At 43.3% G+C, this 18,368-nt stretch overlaps 2 protein-coding genes across 2 annotated transcripts; both read right to left on the bottom strand.

The window, feature by feature from the left end:
* Positions 1 to 227: 227 nt before the first annotated feature.
* Positions 228 to 5,253, bottom strand: LOC109752678 (elongation factor 2). The gene is made up of 3 exons (XM_020311608.4): positions 5,094 to 5,253; positions 3,529 to 3,657; positions 228 to 2,892 (listed from the first exon to the last, which is right to left on the bottom strand). The coding sequence occupies exons 2-3, from the start codon at positions 3,617 to 3,619 to the stop codon at positions 452 to 454; spliced, it is 2,532 nt and encodes an 843-aa protein (XP_020167197.1). The 5' UTR covers positions 3,620 to 3,657; positions 5,094 to 5,253; the 3' UTR covers positions 228 to 451.
* Positions 5,254 to 8,334: 3,081 nt separating this feature from the next.
* On the bottom strand, positions 8,335 to 13,213 carry LOC109752770 (elongation factor 2). Its single transcript, XM_020311701.4, has 3 exons — positions 13,068 to 13,213; positions 11,592 to 11,720; positions 8,335 to 11,016 (listed from the first exon to the last, which is right to left on the bottom strand). The coding sequence occupies exons 2-3, from the start codon at positions 11,680 to 11,682 to the stop codon at positions 8,576 to 8,578; spliced, it is 2,532 nt and encodes an 843-aa protein (XP_020167290.1). The 5' UTR covers positions 11,683 to 11,720; positions 13,068 to 13,213; the 3' UTR covers positions 8,335 to 8,575.
* Between the last annotated feature and the right edge of the window lie 5,155 nt (positions 13,214 to 18,368).

The raw sequence follows: 18,368 nt of genomic DNA, 5'->3' as shown, positions 1-18,368 counted from the left end.
AGAGAGCGGCCGGGCAAGAACACAAGGGGCTGGTGGAAATCATCATAACAACATGAAACTAAGAGCAAAGGAAAGAAAAAAACAGCCCAAGAGATTATGAATGAACCAGAACGCAACAATGGCTGGAACTCACAAACGTAACAACACGCACCACGCAATTGCGAGAGACGACAGTCAAATATACGTAAATGAAAGCAAGATCTAGCACAAAAGCAAACACAGCACAGTAAAAATAAACCACCATGGGATGCCAGAAATGTATGATCTAAGTTTAACATCTGTTACATCACCACAACCATCATCAAAACCATAGTCTCAGTAGCACCACATACAAACAACAACATAGTAAGGAAGACACATAGGGAGAAAAATACCGCGCCTCCCTTCACAGCAAGAGCCAGTACCAAAACATGGCCCCAAAATTTAGAGCTTGTCCTCGAAGCCCCAAAATTTAGAGCTTGTCCTCGAAGTCGGATAGGGGGGTCATCTGCTCCTTGAGACCCTTCCTCTTGCGGATCTCCGTCACGAGCGTCGCCGACTGGGTGCCAGGGTCCAAAGGATCGGAGGCCATGATGTCCCAGTGGTCAAACACACACTGGGGGAAGGCCTGGCCGGACGTCGCGGCCCTCAGGGTGCTCGAGAACCCGAAGGACTCGATAACAGGCAGGTAGGCCTTGATGTTGTAGAGTGGGGTACCTTGCCTCTGCATCTCCTCGAACACGTGGCCTCTCTTCTGATTCAGCACACCATAGATACCACCAAGTGCGTTCTCCGGGGCCTGGATCTCAACCAGGTACACGGGCTCCAGCAGCCTTGGCTTGGCAGTGAGCTGAGAAGCGTAAATGACCCTCCTCGCCGTTGGGATAACCTGACCACCACCCCTGTGAATAGCATCAGTGTGGAGAACAACATCACAGACCTCATAGCAGATACCACGCATGTTCTCCTCACACAATGCTCCTTCTTTTGATGCCCACTGGAACCCAGCCACAACAGAGTCCTTGATTTCATTCAGATACTGCACTCCCTTACACATGTCAACAACCATGTTGGGGCCAGTCGTCTCAGGTCCAAAGCACCAAATCTTCTTGGCGAGATCCTTGTCCCACCCAAACTCCTCAGACAGGATCTTGGAGCGCACCTTAGGATCATCACGCGGGCCAATGCGGCCATCATCGATAGCCTCAGCCAATCCCTCCTCCAACGGGCGAGCTTCCATGTAAAGACGGTTGTGCTTGTTGGGGGACTTGCTCATAACGGTACGGCAGGACTTCTCCAGAACAGTCTCACGGAAGGAGACAACAGGAGGGGAAACAATAATTTCAGCACCACCCATGAAGTCATCCTGCAGATCCTTCAGACAGATTTCAAGGTGAAGCTCTCCAGCTCCAGCAATGATATGCTCACCAGACTCTTCAATGGTACAGAGAACCATAGGATCAGACTTGGCCAGACGCTTCAAACCCTCAACAAGCTTAGGAAGATCAGAAGCCACCTTGCACTGAACAGCAACACGCACAACAGGGGACACAGAGAACTTCATTGCCCTGATTGGGCAGGCATCAACTTCCTTCTCATTTGTCAGGGTTGCATTCTTGGTGATGAACTGATCCAAACCAACCAAAGCAACAGTGTTACCACAGGGAACATCCTCAACAGACTCTTGCTTCTTTCCCATCCAGATAACAGTACGCTGGACACTCTTCACATACAGATCCTTCTTCTGGCCAGGAACAAAGTTGGGACCCATGATACGGACCTTCATGCCAGTTGCAACCCTCCCGGCAAAAACACGTCCAAAGGCAAAGAATCTACCCTTGTCAGATGCTGGAATCATCTTGGAGACATACAGCATAAGAGGACCGTCAGGGTCACAGTTTCTGATAGCATTTGCATATACATCATCAAGGGGGCCCTCGTATAAGTTCTCCACACGATACCTCTGTGCCTTTGAAGGAGAGGGGAGGTGAAATATCATCATCTCAAGCAGAGCACGACTGGCAGGCAGCCAAGTCTGCATCACACGCTTCATGAGAGCCTTTCCCATCAAGTCCTTCTCATCATTCTTCATGGTCACACCAAGCTTCTTCAACATAGGCCACAACTTCTCCTTCTGATCATTCATGCAGGTGGCGATGATTTGCTTGATTGGCTCATAGCAGAACTGAACAAAACCTCTCTTGCAGGTAGCTGTCCCAGTGTTCTTGGTGGTCCATTTCTTTGTGGCTGGGTCAAAGAAGTTCTCACCCCACAGCCTCTCCATCATCTTCACCTCATCAACACCAAACTTGGAGGCATACATCTTAGCAAAGTTTGTAAGGGTGAAAGCCCACCCATGCAAACCAGCAGAGAATGCAACAGTCCCCTTTTCTGGGTACACTTGGACATCACCAAGGAGCACATCTTCATATGTTGCCATGATGACATTGGCATTTTCGATGACACGGGAGAAAGTCTGATATGCTTCCTCACCTTCAAACTGAAGCTCAAGGAAGCATCTGTCCATCTTGTTCACGGTGAGGACGGGCCTAATCCTCTCACCAAGAGCTTGGCGCAGCACAGTTTCGGTCTGCACACAGACACCCTCAATACAGTCAACAACCACCAAAGCACCATCAGTGATACGAAGAGCAGCTGTGACTTCCGAAGAAAAGTCAACGTGGCCAGGTGAATCAATAAGGTTGATCAGGTATTCATCTCCATCCCTGTCGCCCTTGTACATCTCAAGTGATTCAGGAGTCATCTGATAGAAAAGAGAGATACCCGTGGATTTGATTGTAATACCACGCTCTGCCTCATCTGCACGGGTATCGGTCATGCGAACATCCCCAGCAACTTCCTGGGCGATAATCCCAGCAGCTGCCACAAGGGAATCCGTAAGCGTAGACTTGCCTGCAAATATGTAAATAATATGTGAGAACAGTGCACAAGCATCTGGTTTGACAGTTGAACACAACCTATATGAATAGAAAATTGAACATGTTAACTCATATAAGGCAGAAGTAGGAAACAGCAGTACAGTACTTTCAAACAATCAGGAAACAAAAGAAGGTACAAATAAGCTCAACAAGGTTTTTAGCAACATGGTTAAGCAAAATCTAGTGGGACATTGCAAACAGAATATAAGGACATCAATATTGAAGTAACTAAGTACAATCATGTAAATTTCAGATCCTACAAGTGTAATGCATTCAGGGACAATGTGAGAATACACCAAACTGGGGAGATATAAGCCCTGGGATGGTATGTCAACAGTAACATTTAAGCTTGGTGAAGCAGAAATCAGTCATATTGGTGAAGCAGAAATCAATCATATAATAAGCAGTGGTAGTAAACTCCAGGACACAATAAGATGGATTGGTTTTAGGGATGAAACTAATTATGCTCCACTTGTTAAATTGACCCATTTAAATAGTTTCAGTATTTAGAATTAAATACAGTAAAATTAAGAGGCTGAAAACATTGATTAACAAAGATTCTACTGTATGAACTCAATAATTAGAGACAACTGTATGTTCAGGCACATACCATGGTCGACATGAGCAATAACAGACATGTTACGAATATTATTTTTCTTGTCCATAATTCCGCGGAGCTCCTCCGCAGTAAACTTCACCATCTTGACTGGTTTTGGATATCACGCTGGGAATATAGTTCCTGTTCAGAATGGAACAAAAATTAAGTAATTAAAACCACAACTGAATAAACAGAAGGCTCTTACTACTGTTGGGCACACATTAGCTTCAAGTACAGTACCAAAAATACTTTAACCAACACTTCCACAACCACACCCACTAAAATGAAATATGTGTTACAGTCAACCAAGCATACTAAAACTAACTTATGGGAACTGAAGACCATGTTCTGAAAACTTAATTGCCCAAAGTGCGTTCAAAAGGAAGCCAGAAAGCAACAATGGCAACCAATTTTTAGAGCACTCGACATGACAGTATGCGAAAGAAAGCACAAAACAGTAAGAAAGATAAGAAAGAAAAGCAGTCCATTATCTGAAGTGTGCGCAAGTATGAAGCACAAACAGGTAATGGATTTCACTAGCTAAACCTTCAAGTACCTACAGATCTGTATAACTTTGTGGATCATAGAAACATCTCTCATGAATCAATCATATGTGGATGGAGAAAACAAATCAGATTCGAAACAGAATCGTAGTTTTATGCAAAGTTGATTTGTGACAGAAGGTAGTTTTAGTTTTATGCACACGTGCTGACTGTATTATCATGTAGTAGTAACTACCACTGTAAACACTAGAAACAATGCGATGCACAGAAGGTCATAATGTTGAGCTCTGAAATAGGTGCAACCAACCATGCATGGGGAGCACTGAGAAGAACACCAGAAGATAGTCACATAGGATCAATTTAACCAAATAAAACAGATGAGGGATAAATTCACCCATAATACCTCAACTATAAGTAGATAAGAACTGACACACCATTCTATAAGAGTCTCCCGTTCTATATACACAATCAAATTAAATTAAACATGCCAAGCAAAGGTATGCATCACCATTTCCTCCGCCCTGAACATGAGAACAGAGAACGAAACCAACCAGGGTACGGCAGGCAGGCAACCGAGTGAGCAAAACCCTGCAGCTTGAGCATGCTAAGAGCCCGTGGATGAACAGCAGCGCAGCAAAAAATGGCGAAAAAAGCTAACGGAACACCACATAAAACAGATCGCCGTCCACCACGGCGGAGCGGGCAGATCCTCGCTAAACACGACGGGGCAAACACCCTTAGCCACCGCAGAAGCGCATCGGAAGCGACGAGCTTATCTATCTAGTGACGTCAGCACAAAGTCGTCGCCAGGAACAAGCGAGCGGGACGAACGAAGCAGCAGATCTACCGCGTCTAAGAGCATCGAAACCACATAGGAATAATCCCAGCGGCCACGAACCCAGCAAAGGGGACTGGACCGCATCGAGCTAGCGAGGAGGCTGGACTAGAGCCCGTGAAATCGGTCGGCCAGGTAGCAGCCAGTAGCTAGCTAGCAGGGACGCGCCCGCCGACGGAGCAGCCGGAGAAGCAGCCGGAGGGCGCGGGGGAGGAGGCGGGAGGGGAGGTTCGGCTCACCTTGGGGGTTCGCCGAGAGACGAGAGGTGGGGAAGCGGCGGCGCTCCCGATCCGTGAGAATGGAAAGGGTTCAAGGAAGTGAGGACTCTCTAGGTCGCATTTGCTGGCCGTTATATATGCTATTTTGTTGGTTCCGTGCGGGCCAAGATGCGCGCGGAGCGGAGGGGGAAGGCCGGCCACGCGAAATGCGGCCCGCAAGTGAAGCTGGCCTGTCTGTTGTCCACTGTGGAGTCGGGCCGAAAGGGATGATGTCCAGGCGTGGTGAGAATTTCAGATGAGAGCTGAGCGTGCCTCAAAAAAAAAAGAAGATGAGAGCTGAGCGCAGACGTGCTCGGCAACACCGACCGCAGCAACGGCCAACGATGCTCGGCAACATAGGGCACGGGAACGGTCGACGATGCTGGGCAACGCCGACGCGGGTGCTGTGGGTCGCCGGCTGCTAGGGTGCAGCAGGTTCCCCGTCAGGTGCTACATGCCGCTTGCGGCTGCTCCGACGGGGCCGTGCAAAGAGGGATTCAAATATGAAGAGGAAAAATGGGGATCTCACTCATGTGGGGGGGAGCGAGTGGCTCTCGTTGTTGCGCTGGATATAATGCGGACGGTGGTGCATGGGCCCCAGGTGGACGGGTGACATACGATGAGTGCAGCACGATCAACCTTGATCGGACGGCTCGCGAGGCGGATGGCGCGAGAGAGAAGTCAATCGCAAAACGAAATCTTCTCCATGTAACATTAATAAGATTGTGGCACGTTCTTCTCCCAAAGGATGTTCCCTTAAGATGCTTCCCCTTTTCTTTGCTTTTGTGCCCGAATATTTCTTGACCTAGAGGGTCAAGTCTTCCTCAAAGTCAACCTGACACGAGGTATCAACTTCTTCTCTCGTAGCACATCGACCACCTTCTTGGCCTTTAGCGCTAGATTGGAGTTCTTTATTTCTTGATCAATCGCCATTGTGTTCTTGGACTTGATCTCCAAAAGAAGACACAACTCGATTGGGAGTCATTCGGTCATAGTCGGGATGTTGGTGGATCATCATGATCATAGTATGATTCGTAAAGACCATGGCTCCAAAAGTTTCTCGAATCCAACACAAGTGACTTCAATCTCCAGAACACCTCTTCAGTGGTCTCTCTCACATTCCTTATGGACAAATTGACGAACAATGACCAACCTAGATCTCTGAACATTGTCATGTCCTTCAAATATATCCTCAATGCAATCTCAAATTTCTTTGGGGGGCTTGAAGATAGCAATGGAATTGGCATACTCATCGGTGGTGGCAAGCCGGAGCATGTTGAAGGCGGTGGTAATGAATCGATCATCAACGGCTTCCCTTGGTGTAAGGCTTGATGGGTCCTTGGGCTTGAAACCATTCGCAATCACCCATGAGAGTTGTGTAGAGGCACTGTAAATGTGAGACTCCAGAGTGAGTTTCCGCTTAGAAAATGTGTTAGCTTTCAAAGGGGGCGGAGGCCCAACATGATTAATATCCGGATGTTGGATAGGTCATAGTGTGTAGTGGCACTCTATGGAATTGCGAGGGGTGCAATTGTAGGTTCGGGGAGAGCAAGATGTTCTCTTACATCGTCCACATCACGAACCTCACTTGGAGCAAATGAGGATTGTGCGGATGTAGAGGCTTTGACTTTCGAGCCCACCTCTTCCTTGAAAATGGAATGAACTTCTTTTATCATGGCGGACTTAAAAATCCAACATTAACGTAAAGTCCACCATGGTCAAGGCAACAGTTGTGTGGTGACGGGAAGCTCACCATGTACCATAGGGGCACCACCGGTGGATTTCCCGGCATCGACCTTATTCTCTTTAGGCGGTAAGCCGTAATAAAGATCCATAACTCTAATATCCATTGAAATGATCGACATGATTGACTAGAGATGGTGAATAGGAGGCTACGGATTTTAAGCTTATCATTTAGGTAATATTTTTGGAGAATCATGCTCAAACTAAGCTTTCATCCAAAGATGAATGCAATCAATCAAAATTATTGTTAGCTCCGCCACTTTATATTTTCCCTTTTAGCGGAGAATTTGATGGACGAGCCTCAGCCCTATTTTCCCGTACTATTTTTGTTGGCAATTAAAAGTCTGTCTTGTCTTTTGAAAAGTATTGAAATTTCATAAAAGATAAAAGTAAGCATCCATAAAGCGGCCAGAACACACTGACCAAAGCCAATCATCTACTCCCCCCGTCCCAAAATTCTTGTCTTAGATTTGTCTAAATACGGATGTATCAAGTCACGTTTTAGTATTAGATACGGAGAGAGTATTATTTGTATTTATGAACATCGTGTCCAAATTAAGAAACCTGAGATCACTTTATTTTAGTTAAGGTATGTTTGATTTGCAGCGTAAGGTTTCCGCGTCTAACCTTAGTCGTGCCACAACATCTTAGGCATGTATTTAGTTTATTGCCACACTTAGCTGCCACACTTTTCTAGCTATATGATCCACATGTCATAGGCTCAAATTTTTTGCCAAATCTTGCCACACTTGTAGTAAACATTTTGTTAGCCACTCTTTGCCTAAGCTTAATTGTGGCAAAGTTGGTCATGAAAACAAGTCATTAAATGGCATGCCTATGTTTCAGCAAAAATTAAAAGGTTGAAGCTTATTTGCAAGTGTCATAATTACATAGAGCCCGTGTACAACTACTCAGTACATTGCATCCAGTAACAGTAAAGAAATAGCAGACAAATCAATTATATGCCAGAATTTACCATGAACAACTTCAGAACTCAATATTGCTATGACCGTGGAGTAAGAGAGTTACTGAGCATGAAAATTATGTGAATATTCTTTCATGCCTACAAAGGTTCAATCTGTAGTATTCCGAAGAGATACAAGTTCGGATACTCTCGGCATTAACAGATGCTTCTACTACAGTATATTCTCTCGGCAAGTTCCTCTAATGTACTACATCCTCCGTCTGAAATGTTGTTTGCTCAACAGATGTATCTAGCACTAGGGAGCAATTTCTCATCATCAGTGCGTGTCTCGTGAAAATGGAGAAAAACAAGTACAGCATAGATTGAAATACAACTGACAGAAGATGGAACACATTTTGATGGGCATAAAACATGGAAGGTAAAATGATGATAAGAGCAGGAAGAAATACTGCAAGTAGAGGAGCTCTCAAGATCATTAAAAATATAGAGCAAGACTAGAGCAAAATAAAGAACCAGGCAGAGATCTCAAGATATAACACAAAAGCAAACAAGACATCAACAAGAACTACCATAACAGATATATAGTCTAAGTTTTAACATTGATAGACATCAAAAGTATCGCGACAGATATATAATCTAAGTTTTAACATCGACAGACATCAAAACAAAGTGCCAGTATCACGACAGATAGGAGTACATTCCAATAGCAATACAGCGACGACGACTCAATAGACAGATAATAGTGCAGCTCTCTTAGCAGCAAAAGCAAACTAGACCATGTAACAGAAGCAAAAGTTTAGAGCTTGTCCTCGAAATCAGATAGAGGGGTCATCTGTTCCTTGAGACCCTTGCGCTTGCGGATCTCTGTGACAAGGGTCGCGGACTGGGAGCCGGCCTCCAAAGGATCAGAAGACATGATGTCCCAATGGTCGAACACACACTGGGGGAAAGCCTGGCCAGATGTCGCCGCCCTGAGGGTACTTGAGAACCCAAACGACTCGATGACCGGGAGGTAAGCCTTGATGTTGTACAGCGGGGTACCAGGCCTCTGCATCTCCTCAAACACGTGCCCTCTCTTCTGATTCAGAACACCATAGATACCGCCAAGTGCATTCTCCGGGGCCTGGATCTCAACCAGGTACACAGGCTCCAGCAGCCTTGGCTTGGCAGTGAGCTGAGAAGCGTAAATGACCCTCCTGGCTGTTGGGATGACCTGACCACCACCCCTGTGAATAGCATCAGTGTGCAGAACAACATCACAGACCTCAAAGCAAATGCCACGCATGTTCTCCTCAGCCAGAGCACCTTCTTTCGATGCCCATTGGAACCCAGCCACAACAGAGTCCTTGATTTCATTCAGATACTGCACTCCCTTACACATGTCAACAACCATGTTGGGGCCAGTCGTCTCAGGTCCAAAGCACCAAATCTTCTTGGCGAGATCCTTGTCCCACCCAAACTCCTCGGACAGGATCTTGGAGCGAACCTTAGGATCATCACGCGGGCCAATGCGGCCATCATCAATAGCCTCAGCCAATCCCTCCTCCAATGGGCGAGCTTCCATGTAAAGACGGTTATGCTTGTTGGGGGACTTGCTCATGACAGTGCGACAGGACTTCTCAAGAACAGTCTCACGGAAGGAGACGACGGGAGGGGAAACAATAATTTCAGCACCACCCATGAAGTCCTCCTGCAGATCCTTCAAACAGATTTCAAGGTGAAGCTCTCCAGCTCCAGCAATGATATGCTCACCAGACTCTTCAATGCTACAGAGAACCATAGGGTCAGACTTCGCCAGCCGCTTCAAACCCTCAACAAGCTTAGGAAGATCAGATGCCACCTTGCACTGAACGGCAACACGCACAACAGGGGACACAGAAAACTTCATTGCCCTGATTGGGCAGGCATCAACTTCCTTCTCATTTGTCAGGGTTGCATTCTTGGTGATGAACTGATCCAAACCAACCAAAGCAACAGTGTTACCACAGGGAACATCCTCAACAGACTCTTGCTTCTTTCCCATCCAGATAACAGTACGCTGGACACTCTTCACATACAGATCCTTCTTCTGGCCAGGAACAAAGTTAGGACCCATGATACGGACCTTCATGCCAGTTGCAACCCTCCCAGCAAAAACACGTCCAAAGGCAAAGAATCTACCCTTGTCAGATGCTGGAATCATCTTAGAGACATACAACATAAGAGGACCGTCAGGGTCACAGTTCCTGATAGCATTTGCATATATATCATCAAGAGGCCCCTCATATAAGTTCTCCACACGATACCTCTGTGCCTTTGAAGGAGAGGGGAGGTGAAATATCATCATCTCAAGCAGAGCACGACTGGCAGGCAGCCAAGTTTGCATCACACGCTTCATGAGAGCCTTGCCCATCAAGTCCTTCTCATCATTCTTCATGGTCACACCCAGCTTCTTCAACATAGGCCACAACTTATCCTTCTGATCATTCATGCAGGTGGCGATGATTTGCTTGATTGGCTCGTAGCAGAACTGAACAAAACCTCTCTTGCAGGTAGCTGTCCCAGTGTTCTTGGAGGTCCATTTCTTTGTGGCTGGGTCAAAGAAGTTCTCACCCCAAAGCCTCTCCATCATCTTCGCCTCATCAACTCCAAACTTGGAGGCATACATCTTAGCGAAGTTTGTAAGGGTGAAAGCCCACCCATGCAAACCAGCAGAGAATGCAACAGTCCCCTTCTCCGGGTACACTTGGACATCACCAAGGAGCACATCTTCATATGTTGCCATGATGACATTGGCATTTTCAATGACACGGGAGAAAGTCTGGTATGCTTCCTCACCTTCCACTTGAAGCTCAAGGAAGCATCTGTCCATCTTGTTCACGGTGAGGACAGGCCTAATCCTCTCACCAAGAGCTTGGCGCAGCACAGTTTCGGTCTGCACACAGACACCCTCAATACAGTCAACCACCACCAAAGCACCATCAGTGATACGAAGAGCAGCTGTCACTTCCGAAGAGAAGTCAACGTGACCAGGTGAGTCAATAAGGTTGATCAGGTATTCATCCCCATCCCTGTCGCCCTTGTACATCTCAAGTGATTCAGGAGTCATCTGATAGAACAGAGAGATACCCGTGGATTTGATTGTAATACCACGTTCTGCCTCATCTGCACGGGTATCAGTCATGCGAACATCACCAGCAACTTCCTGGGCGATAATCCCAGCAGCTGCCACAAGGGAATCCGTAAGCGTAGACTTGCCTGCAAACATGTAAATATGGGTGAGGACGGTGCAAAAGCATCCAGATTGACAGTTGAACGTGATATACATTAATATACACTTGAACATATTAACCACTGAGAGATGTAAAGTACAGCACAACATTAAAGTACATTGAAACAAACCATGATTAAAAGAGGACAAACCAGGTATTTAGTAACATGGTTAACAAAATCTGGTGGGACATTGCAAACAACATTAATAGAAGGAAATGCATTTTTGTGTTACTAAGTATAACCGTGTAAATTGAAATACATTCAGCAACTAGCAGGAGCATACACCAAACTGGGGAGATTTTGAGCCATGCGATTATATTCTAATAGTTGCATTTAAGCTTGTTAAAGCATTAATCAATCATACAAGCAGTAAGAATAAGCTCCAGGAGACAGCAAGAGCTGAAACTTGTATTAAAACAGTGAAACAGTTATTAATATAGAGATCCAGGTTCTAGAAATAATATGGCACAACTAAGAGCAGGCTACAAAAACATCAATCTAAAAGATTATACTGTATAAACATTATAATTAGAGACAACTGACACTGTTCAATCACATACCGTGGTCAACATGAGCAATAACAGACATGTTACGAATATTATTCTTTTTATCCATAATTCCACGGAGCTCCTCCGCTGTGAACTTCACCATCTTGACTGCTTTTGAATGTCACGCCAGGACTACAGTACCTGTTCAAAGAATAGCAAGCTATCAGAATCAAGCACTAATACAGTTCGAATAACTATACATGAAATCTGGCAGTAATATAATAATGGATGTCCAAGTAATTAAAACCACAATTGTCCACTCGAAAGTGCACTTAACATTGGTGTACAACAATAAGGTTCATACACTGCTACAAAACTACTTTAACCAACACTTCCACCAACATCCCCTGAAATATATAATATGGTCAACTGAGCTTATTAAATTTAATATATTAGGACTAATAGAAGTGCACTGAGAAGGCAGCAACAAAGCAAGCCCAAACAATATTAAGAGAACTGACAGTCACAGTATGAGAAAAAACAACACAGCAATAACAAAGAAATATTATGCAGAGCATACATGCAAAAGCACTGAAGCAACTATGAAGCAAAAACAGGAAATGGATTCACTAACTAAAACCCCAAGTACTTCCAGGTCTGTGGAGCTTATAAAGGGGTGGTACATAGATAAAAACTTCTCCAGAAGATTATGTCAAATGGCAAAACAGTGTAAAGGTGATTACAGACAAAGTCAAGACTTGGGTAAATGTAATAGAGGCTGATTTGTCATGGAATCACAGTTTTATGCGCTAATGACTGTGATATCATGTAACTACCAACATAAACGCTATAAATAATGGAACAGAACGTCATTGAGTTGGAACTCTCAAGTGGTGCAACCATCAAATACCAAGGAAAACACAGAAAATACTAGCACATATTCATCCAAACGAAATAATGATCAGATCAGACCGAAATTCATGCAGAGTGCCTGAACTGAACTTACATAAAACACTGAAACACACAGATGATAAATATCGGTAGCTCTCTTTCAAGTTAAAATGAACATGCAAAGCAGTGATACAATTTTCTCCGATCTGAGCATGAGAGCAGAGAATAACACCGACCAGGTTACGATAGGCAGGCAAGCGAGCGAGCAAATACCCTACAGATCGAGCATTCTAGCAAACCTCATGAACCAACAGCATAGCAAAATGGCCAAAACCAACACCGGGACAACAGATCCACGTGAATCACGACGGAACAACAACCTAGCGCGCATCTACAGACGTCAGAACAAAACCGTTCGAACAGGCGAGCAGGACGAACAAGGCAGTAGATCTACGGCGCTTGAGAACATGAAAAACACGGAAGAACGACGACAGATCCAGCGACGTGAACTGAAGCGCGTCGAGCTAGCGAGGAGACTAAAACCGGTGGAATCGATCGAACGACTAGGCAGCAGTTAGCACGGACTACGGAGAAGCGACGCACCAACGAGGCGACCGGAGCGCGGGGAGGAAGGAAGGAGGGGGAGGTCCGGCTCACCTTGGGGTTTCGCTTCCGGCTCCCGAGCCGAGAGGTGGGAGATGAGGAAGCGGCGGCGCTCCCGGAGGAAGAGAATGGAAGCAGGGGTGAAGGAAGAACCCTAGGGCGGCATCGCTTGCCCGGTATATATAGTGCTAGTCTCCCGGCCCGGATACGTGAGGGCCGAAAGGGGGGAATGGGCACGCGACTGCGGCCCGCGGAAGTGAAGGGTAGTCGTGTGTGGCCCGGCCCGAGGGATGGCCCAGAGACCAGCCGAGTGATGTGAGATGAACGAGCGACTCTTTCTTGGAAACAATAAGTGCCGAACGTCAGATTTTGGACGTTTCAGGCCGAACGCTGTTTCCGCCGTCCGTTTAATTCGCACTAATCTTAATGTTAGCTCAGTGTCCACGTCACTTTTCGCGGTTGTTCGGTGCGACACGCGACCGAAACGAACGCGTACGGCTCCACCTTACCCCTCTTCTCTCCCTGCCGTCCCTCACTTTCTCCAGCTCCAATTCCACCGTCGCCGGTGATGGAGCTAGCCCTTCCATGGAGCCTGGGCATAATACAACGGGATGTGCTTCATGGGCATTTGCCACTAAGACTGGTGATTAATTATCCAGCTCCTACTGTAATCTAATGGAAGTTTTTTGGCAGAGCCCGAGCATCTGCCGAGCGTCGCCGGGAGGGGACTCCGCCACTAATCGCCAGCTTTCATTTTAGCCGCCGCCCAGCGATGCAGCTCCACCCTAGTGATTAATTCACCACTTTTCTTCTACATTTTCTCATGAATTACACATCATTTAATTGCATATACCATGGCAAATCATTTCGAATTAGATATCATTTGCCATGGCAAATTTTCAATTTAAAACCTCCTACCATCTCTCTTTTTTGTAACTAGTTTTGCCATGGCAATTTTTTATATATTTTTTGCTATGAATGTTTTTGAGAGCCAGCATGGAGCATGCCAGGTGTTGTTTTAATATATGAATGAATATGTTCATGGCAATTTTCTTACACAAAGAATGGAATTATAACTGAAACGTCATAGCAAGATTTTAATATGCATATGACATGTCATTTTTTTGTTCATAATTTGTAGCCATGTCCCTCAACGTACAAGCATTTTGACATTTTAGGCCTATGTCTAAATTTTGATTAAGACGATGGCAAATCTAACGATATTTTTAGAATTGTATCTTAGTCACATGGCAGATTTGCCTTCATTGACATGGCAATTTTACGTAAATCGCCATGGCAAATTTCAATTTTATTAGCATGGCAGTTTCTACTTTTACATTTTTTTGGCCATGGCAAAATTATCTATGCTGACATGACAAATTTACCTTTTTAACATGGTAATTTAACATAAATCGCCATGGGAAGTTTTATTCCATTGAAATGTATGCTTTTTAATGGCAAATTTGCAATTTTTTGGCTATGAAAAAAATATCTACACTAATATGGCATTTTTCCTTTTACATATAATGTCAATATTTTTTTGGCTATGAAAAAAATATCTACACTACTATGGCATTTTCCTGTTACATATAATGTCAATTTTTTTTACTTCAGCCCATCATGGCTAATTAATTTACTTTTCTTTTTCCATGGCAAATTCACCTTAATTTCCATGGCAAATTTTAACTTTTATTGACATGGCAATTTATACTTCTATTTTTTCCATGGCGAATTTTAACTTTACATTTATTTTTTACCATGGCAGAATTATCTATGATATCATAGCAATTTAACTTTTACATACATGCCTAATTTTACTTTTTAGTCGATCATGGCTAATTAAAATTTACTTTTCCTTTCTGCCATGGCTTATTTACCTTCATGGCAATTTATGTAATAGTAAATTTAGTTTTATAGCCATGGTAAGTTTTACTTTATAACCATGGCAATTTTACCTTTCTTTTTGCCAATGGTAAATTTACCCTTTTTAAAAGTGCCATGCCAAATTAACCTTTTCTGTTTTGCCATGGCAACTTGACCTTTACATACATGGAAATTCACTTTTTTACATACATGGCAACTTTTTTACTTTTACTTTTGCTCATGGCAAGTTTACTTCTTTACTTGCCATGGCAAATTAACCTTTACATCCATGTCAAATTTTACTTTTTAGTTGCCATGGCATTTTTCAATCGGCATTTTTTGTGTCTTCATGTATATGGTAAAAATCATGGCAATAAAATTAACTCTTTATTTTTGCCATGGCAAAATTACTTTACTTGACATGTCAAATTTACCTAAATCGCCATGGCAACTCTTAACATTCATTGCCATGGCAAGTTTTACCTTTTATTTTTGCCAAGGTAAATTTAGCTTAATTGACATGGCAACTTTACCTAAATAGCCATGTCAAATATTTAACATGTATTGCCATGGAAATTTTTTATTTCATGCACTATATAGCATGGCAACTTCTTGGTTGTGCAGTATGGATTTCCTAGATTATTTTTCATGAGTATATTGTTGCCATCTTTTTAACAAAAATCCATGTACCGTTACATTTTCAAAAAGTTGACATGTGTTTTAGTGAAAACTCTTCTAATTTTGCCATATTTTTTTGAAGAAAAACTAACTAAGTTTTCCATGCATAAACATTTCATTATATGTAGTGTGATAAAAATTTTAATCCACTACAAATTTAGTTTTTGAGATCATGAAAAATTATGTATGAGATGATGGACCATAGCAAATTCCCTTTTTTCTTTAATTTTTGTGATGTAAATTTTATTCTTTAGTACCATGGCAATTGTATTTTTTAAACATGGCAATTTATACTACCACACCATGGCAAATACCTCACACATAATTTTGTGTTCAAATTGTGTATACAATATAACGAAAATTAATTAAACATACCATGGCATTTTTTACTATGAATCTTCCATGGAAAATTTTCTTTTGGGTCATTGAAAAACAAATCTTTTTACCCGTGGCATATTTTGTGCTTTTAAAGTTGTTGACATTATTGTTTCGTAGCATAGCAAAATCTGAGCTTTAGTCTAGCACAACAAAAAAATAGTTCGGCTTTTTCACTACCAGGCTGTAGAGTCACGCGGAGGTGCCTTCCCGCCGGGGGTGGTTCTCCCCCCGAACGAATTCGTTCGCATTGATCTCCCCTCCTAAATGAATGACTCATTCGTTATAGGCGTCCAAAAAAATGAGCGACTCTGCCGGGTGAAAATGCAAGAATAATAAAACAAGGGAAAGTGAACAAAATTATACCAAACTATTCAAAAAATCATGTTTATACAAGGACATGATTTTTTCTCCCCCTAATGAAAATGCAGGAATAGTAAAACAAGGGGGAAATACAATGGTATAAGGGGTCGCGACAGTCTTCGCGGGTAGTATTTTACCCAATTTATTGGTTCAACACAAGGGGATCCAAACAATATTTATAAGTCTTAGCAGTTGAGTTGTAAATTCAACCACACCTCGAGAGCTAAATATCTGCAGCAAAGTATTTAGTGGCACAGTAGTTTGATAGTTTTGATATTAGTAGTAGTCGCAGGAAGAGTAACAATAACAGTTTTGAAGTGATTCTAACAGCAACGATAATAATAGTAACTTAGCAAAATCAATATGAGCAAAGCATAGGCATTGGATCAGCGATGGATATTTGTGTTGGATGACATTCATCATATAACAGTCACAACCTAGAGTGATACACAACAACTCCAATTCATCAATTTAATATAGGCATGTATTTCGTATATAGTCATACATGCTTATTATAAGAACTTGCATGTCATCTGTTGTCGTACCCTCCCGTGGCAGCGGGGTTCATAAGGAAGCTAAGAGATATTAAAGCCTTCTTTTAATAAAAAACCAGAACAAAGCATCAACATATGATGAATACACATGAACTCCTCGAATCACAGTCATCCCCGGAGAGTATCCCAAACTGTTGTCACTTTGGGGTTTATGGATCATAACAATAACAAGTGCATATAACTAGATAGGATCAAGAACTCAAATATATTCATGAAAACATAGAGTGTTCAGATCTGAAATCAGGGCGGTTGGGCTAGCGATAAGCATTGAGTATAGAAAAGTCATAGCAACATTAATCTCAAAATATAGTCGATACTAGGGATCAAGCCCTTCCAACTCCATCACCGTCCAGCAAACCTACGAAGGAATTACTCACTCCTGGCGGCGAGCATCATGAAATTGATGGTGAAAATGGGTTGGTGATGATGATGACGACGAATCCCCTCTCCGGAGCCCTAAACGGCCTCCAAAATAGCCCTCCTGATGAAGATCGGGAGGTGGCGACGGCTCCATATTGTAAGACGCGATGAAACATTTTCTCTTATTTGTTTCTCCACAAGATTGTATTTATGGAGTTGGAGGTAGGGCGAACAGAGTCCTGAGGGTCCCACAAGCCTGGGTGGCGCGCCCTAAGGGGCGCCACGGGAGCTTGTGGCTCTATGGTGCCCCCCTCGGGTATATCTTCACACCAGTATTTTTATATATTCCAGAAAAATTATATGTCAAATTTCTGCTCCATCCGAAACTTTATTTCTGCACAAAAATAACACTATGGTAGTTCTGCTGAAAATAACATCAGTCCGGGTTAGTTTCATTCAAATCATGAAAATTAGAGTAAAAAATAAGAGCAAAAGTGTTTAGAAAATAAGATACGTTTAAGGCGTATCACTTGTTCTCTCAAAACTTCAAGCCCCTAAATTTTTCTTAGAATTTCATTTGAACAAAGTCATGGTTCATGATACGTCCCAAACGTATCTACTTTTCCAATCATTTTTTCTCTTATTTTGGACTCTAATTTACATGATTTGAATGTAACTAATCCAGACTGACGTTGTTTTCAGCAGAATTGCCATGGTGTTATTTTTTGTGCAGAAATAAAAGTTCTCAGATTGAGCTGAAAATTTACTGAGAATTATTTCATAATATATATAAAATATCGGCGAAGGAAATTACCAGAGGAGAGCCACCAGGGCTCCACAAGCCCAGGGGGCGCGCCCACCCCCCATGCCGCGCCTGACAGGCTTGTGGGTCCCTGGCAGCTCCTGCAACCCTAACTCCAAGTCCATAAGTACCTATTCGTTCAGAAATAACATCAAAGAGAAGAAATCATCGCGTTTTATGATACATATGTAACGGCCAGATAATTAAACTACAGTAATCCCATGCTAATGATGTCATGTCATCACTTTTGTTATTGCTAGGTCCCAGGTTGATCCAAACCAAACCAAAATTCAAATTTAAAATAAAGTCAAACAATAAAAAAATCCAAAGTCAATACTAAAATGTTCAAATTGTGGTAAA

Source organism: Aegilops tauschii, chromosome 5, assembly GCF_002575655.3.
Source record: "Aegilops tauschii subsp. strangulata cultivar AL8/78 chromosome 5, Aet v6.0, whole genome shotgun sequence".
Classification (NCBI taxonomy): domain Eukaryota; kingdom Viridiplantae; phylum Streptophyta; class Magnoliopsida; order Poales; family Poaceae; genus Aegilops; species Aegilops tauschii.
Note: the sequence above shows the minus strand (reverse complement) of the source record. Positions and strands in the feature narration are given on the sequence as shown.

Coding starts and splice junctions, on each gene's coding strand:
- LOC109752678 (XM_020311608.4), bottom strand. CDS start 3,619: ATGGTGAAGTTTACTGCGGAGGAGCTCCGCGGAATTATGGACAAGAAA. Junction 2,893..3,528: donor TATTGCTCATGTCGACCATG/GTATGTGCCTGA, acceptor ACATATTTGCAG/GCAAGTCTACGCTTACGGAT.
- LOC109752770 (XM_020311701.4), bottom strand. CDS start 11,682: ATGGTGAAGTTCACAGCGGAGGAGCTCCGTGGAATTATGGATAAAAAG. Junction 11,017..11,591: donor TATTGCTCATGTTGACCACG/GTATGTGATTGA, acceptor ACATGTTTGCAG/GCAAGTCTACGCTTACGGAT.